Source organism: Mesitornis unicolor, unplaced genomic scaffold, assembly GCF_000695765.1.
Source record: "Mesitornis unicolor isolate BGI_N332 unplaced genomic scaffold, ASM69576v1 scaffold33532, whole genome shotgun sequence".
NCBI lineage: Eukaryota > Metazoa > Chordata > Aves > Mesitornithiformes > Mesitornithidae > Mesitornis > Mesitornis unicolor.
This window is the reverse complement of record NW_010171887.1, coordinates 1-2582: the sequence shown is the minus strand read 5'-3', so window position 1 is coordinate 2582 and position 2582 is coordinate 1. Positions and strand designations below refer to the sequence as shown.

At 63.3% G+C, this 2582-nt stretch overlaps 1 protein-coding gene across 1 annotated transcript in view; it reads left to right on the top strand.

The window, feature by feature from the left end:
* LYPLA2 (lysophospholipase II) overlaps positions 1-2582 on the top strand; it is a 4186-nt gene extending 1604 nt beyond the window's left edge. Inside the window, exons 3-9 of the mRNA XM_010180190.1 lie at positions 84-149; positions 910-957; positions 1178-1248; positions 1523-1596; positions 1739-1840; positions 2208-2384; positions 2472-2582. Of these exons, the coding sequence (XP_010178492.1) occupies positions 84-149; positions 910-957; positions 1178-1248; positions 1523-1596; positions 1739-1840; positions 2208-2384; positions 2472-2522 (589 nt within the window). The 3' untranslated portion in view covers positions 2523-2582. The remainder of the gene's footprint in view (positions 1-83; positions 150-909; positions 958-1177; positions 1249-1522; positions 1597-1738; positions 1841-2207; positions 2385-2471) is intronic.

Genomic DNA, 2582 nt, shown 5'->3' with positions numbered 1-2582 from the left:
GGGAACCCGTCCTTGGGGGAAGATCCTCATTGTTGCCTCCAAAACGTGAAGGTGAGCCTTGAACTCCTCTCCTCTCTCCCCAGGCACAGCTGGGCTGATGCTCTCTCCTCCATCCGCCTCCCCTACGTGAAGTACATTTGCCCTCACGCGTAAGTGCCGTCCTTGCTTGGGGAAGGGCCTGGGGGGGCTGTGACACCGGCGCTCACTGCCGAGGCCGTTTGGGGAGGCAGAAGGTGGCCCGTGCCCTGACCTACCCGCGGGGCTGTGCGGTGTCGCTTGCTCTCCCGCTGTGGCCGGTTCATTCATGGCCCCAGCCCTGACATTTTCTGCCCGCGGGCAGCGCGGTTCCCTGCAGAGCTGAGCAGCGCAGGAGCTGCTGCTCCGAGTCTGTTTTCTCCCCTCTCCTCTGCCTCTCCCCGATGGCAGCGGTGGAAGCCAAAAGCACTGGAGCTCCTCCCCATCCCCCTGGTCAGGCAGGGGGGCTCAGCAGAAGGGGAAGGAAACGCTCCTCGATGTTTTCCCCCATAGCAGCCCACGCAGGGGGCACTCACCGGGCTGGGGGAGCTCCACCGTGGCAGTGGCTCTGGCAGCAGGGCCTTGGCTTCCCCGTGTCCCCTCCAGCAGCGTCTCCTGGCTCAGCAGCAAACAGGAGCGGGATTCAGGTGCTCTGCTCCCTGGGGGGGCTGCTTGGCAATGCCCTGGAGCCACCAGCTCAGCCAGGACCCGCTTGGGATTCAGGGCTGATCCCAGGGGTCACCTTGCAGCCCCCAGGCTGGGTCTGGTGGCACTGAGCACTGCTGTGCCCTGGGAGGTGTCCTGCAGCTGCGGGCAGGAGGGGTCACCCCAGTCCCCTTGGTGTGGATTTTCTTCATTTTTAGTTGCATTAAAACACCCAAAATTTCTCCGCAGGCCCCGGATCCCGGTGACCCTCAACATGAAGATGGTTATGCCCTCCTGGTCAGTGCCTTGGGTGGCAGGGGTGGGGTGTGGGGGTCTCCAGGAGTGGGTGGGACCCTTCTGGGGGTGAATTTTGTGGAGTGAGAAGGATGGGGGCCTTGAAGAGCCAAAATCCATTGCCCTGTAGGAGACAGGGGAAGGACAGAGCACGCCCAGCGCCCACCTCCCCACACCCTGGGTGCTGGGAGAGGTTTGGGGCTGATCCTGCTTCTCCTCCCAGGTTCGATCTGATGGGGTTGACTCCGGATGCACCCGAGGATGAAGCTGGGATCAAGAAAGCTGCAGAAAACAGTAAGGAGCTTTGGGGAGGGGGAAGCACTGAGCTCCTGGGCTCTCTCCCTCGCCGGGACAGGAGCAGATGCCTTCCCTCCACCTCTGCTTCCTCTCTGCTCTCCTGTGCTCCCAGCCACCTTCTCCCCGGCTGAAGCCAAGCACATTCAGTCCCTGGGCCTCTGGCACCTGCCTGTCCCTGCTGTGCTGAGGGTCCTGTGCACCCCCAGGCCTTGAGTGCTGCTCTCCAGCCCCTCTACACCGTTCACTGACCCATTTCTCTGTCTTCTTCCAGTTAAAGCAATTATCGAGCATGAGATGAAGAACGGGATCCCCCCCAACCGCATCATCCTGGGGGGCTTCTCACAGGTGAGCTGGGCTGAGGAGGAGCAGACCAAGGGCTGGGTTCCCTCTTCCTCCTCCAAAGACGTCCCTCAAAGGGAGCATCCGTGGGTGGGTGCTGGGTGCTCTGGACCCCTCCATGGCACTGACGGACCCTCCTCGTCTGCAGGGCGGTGCCTTGTCGCTGTACACGGCTCTCACCTGCCAGCACCAGCTCGCTGGCATCGTGGCGCTCAGCTGCTGGCTCCCGCTGCACAAGGCCTTCCCACAGGTACCCCGCGCTGCTGCCGCCCCGCGTGTCCTCAGGGAGGGTCAGGAGGGGTGGGTTTTCCTGCAGTGTGAGCCCGGGGCTGCTGGAGGGGGCTTAATCCTACGCCCTTGTTCTCCTGGCACAGGAGAAATTGGGGCTCTGCCTCCAGTCTGGTGGGCATCCACGAGCCGATCTGCTCCCCAAGCCCCCTGCCCATCGCTCCTGCAGGGGAGGAGGCGTTTGGTGGCAGGGCAGGTGTTTGGTGGCTCCTCTCTCGAGGAGGGGAGCTCAGGAGGTGTCCATGGGGATGCAGATGGAGCAGCTGCCCTGTTCCCCACTGGGGATCCCCTCTCCTGGGCACCCCTGAGCGCTTCCTTCCTCGCTGCAGGCGGCGAATAACGGCGTGAACAAGGACATCGCCATCCTGCAGTGCCACGGGGAGATGGACCCCATGATCCCCGTCCGCTTTGGGGCACTCACTGCCGAGAAGCTGAAATCTGTCGTCACCCCCACCAAGGTCCAGTTCAAAACCTACCCTGGCGTGATGCACAGTTCCTGTCCTCAGGTCGGTGCCTCGGGGCGGAGAGAGGGGACGGGGCTGTCGGGGGCTGCTCTGGCCTTTGGGACCGACCCCCTGTTGCTCCCCTCGCAGGAGATGATGGCGGTGAAGGAGTTCATCGAGAAGCTGCTGCCCCGGATCTAAGCGGAGCCAATGGAGACTGTCGCAGGGAAGGACGCCGAGGTCGCAGCCGCTGATCCTTCC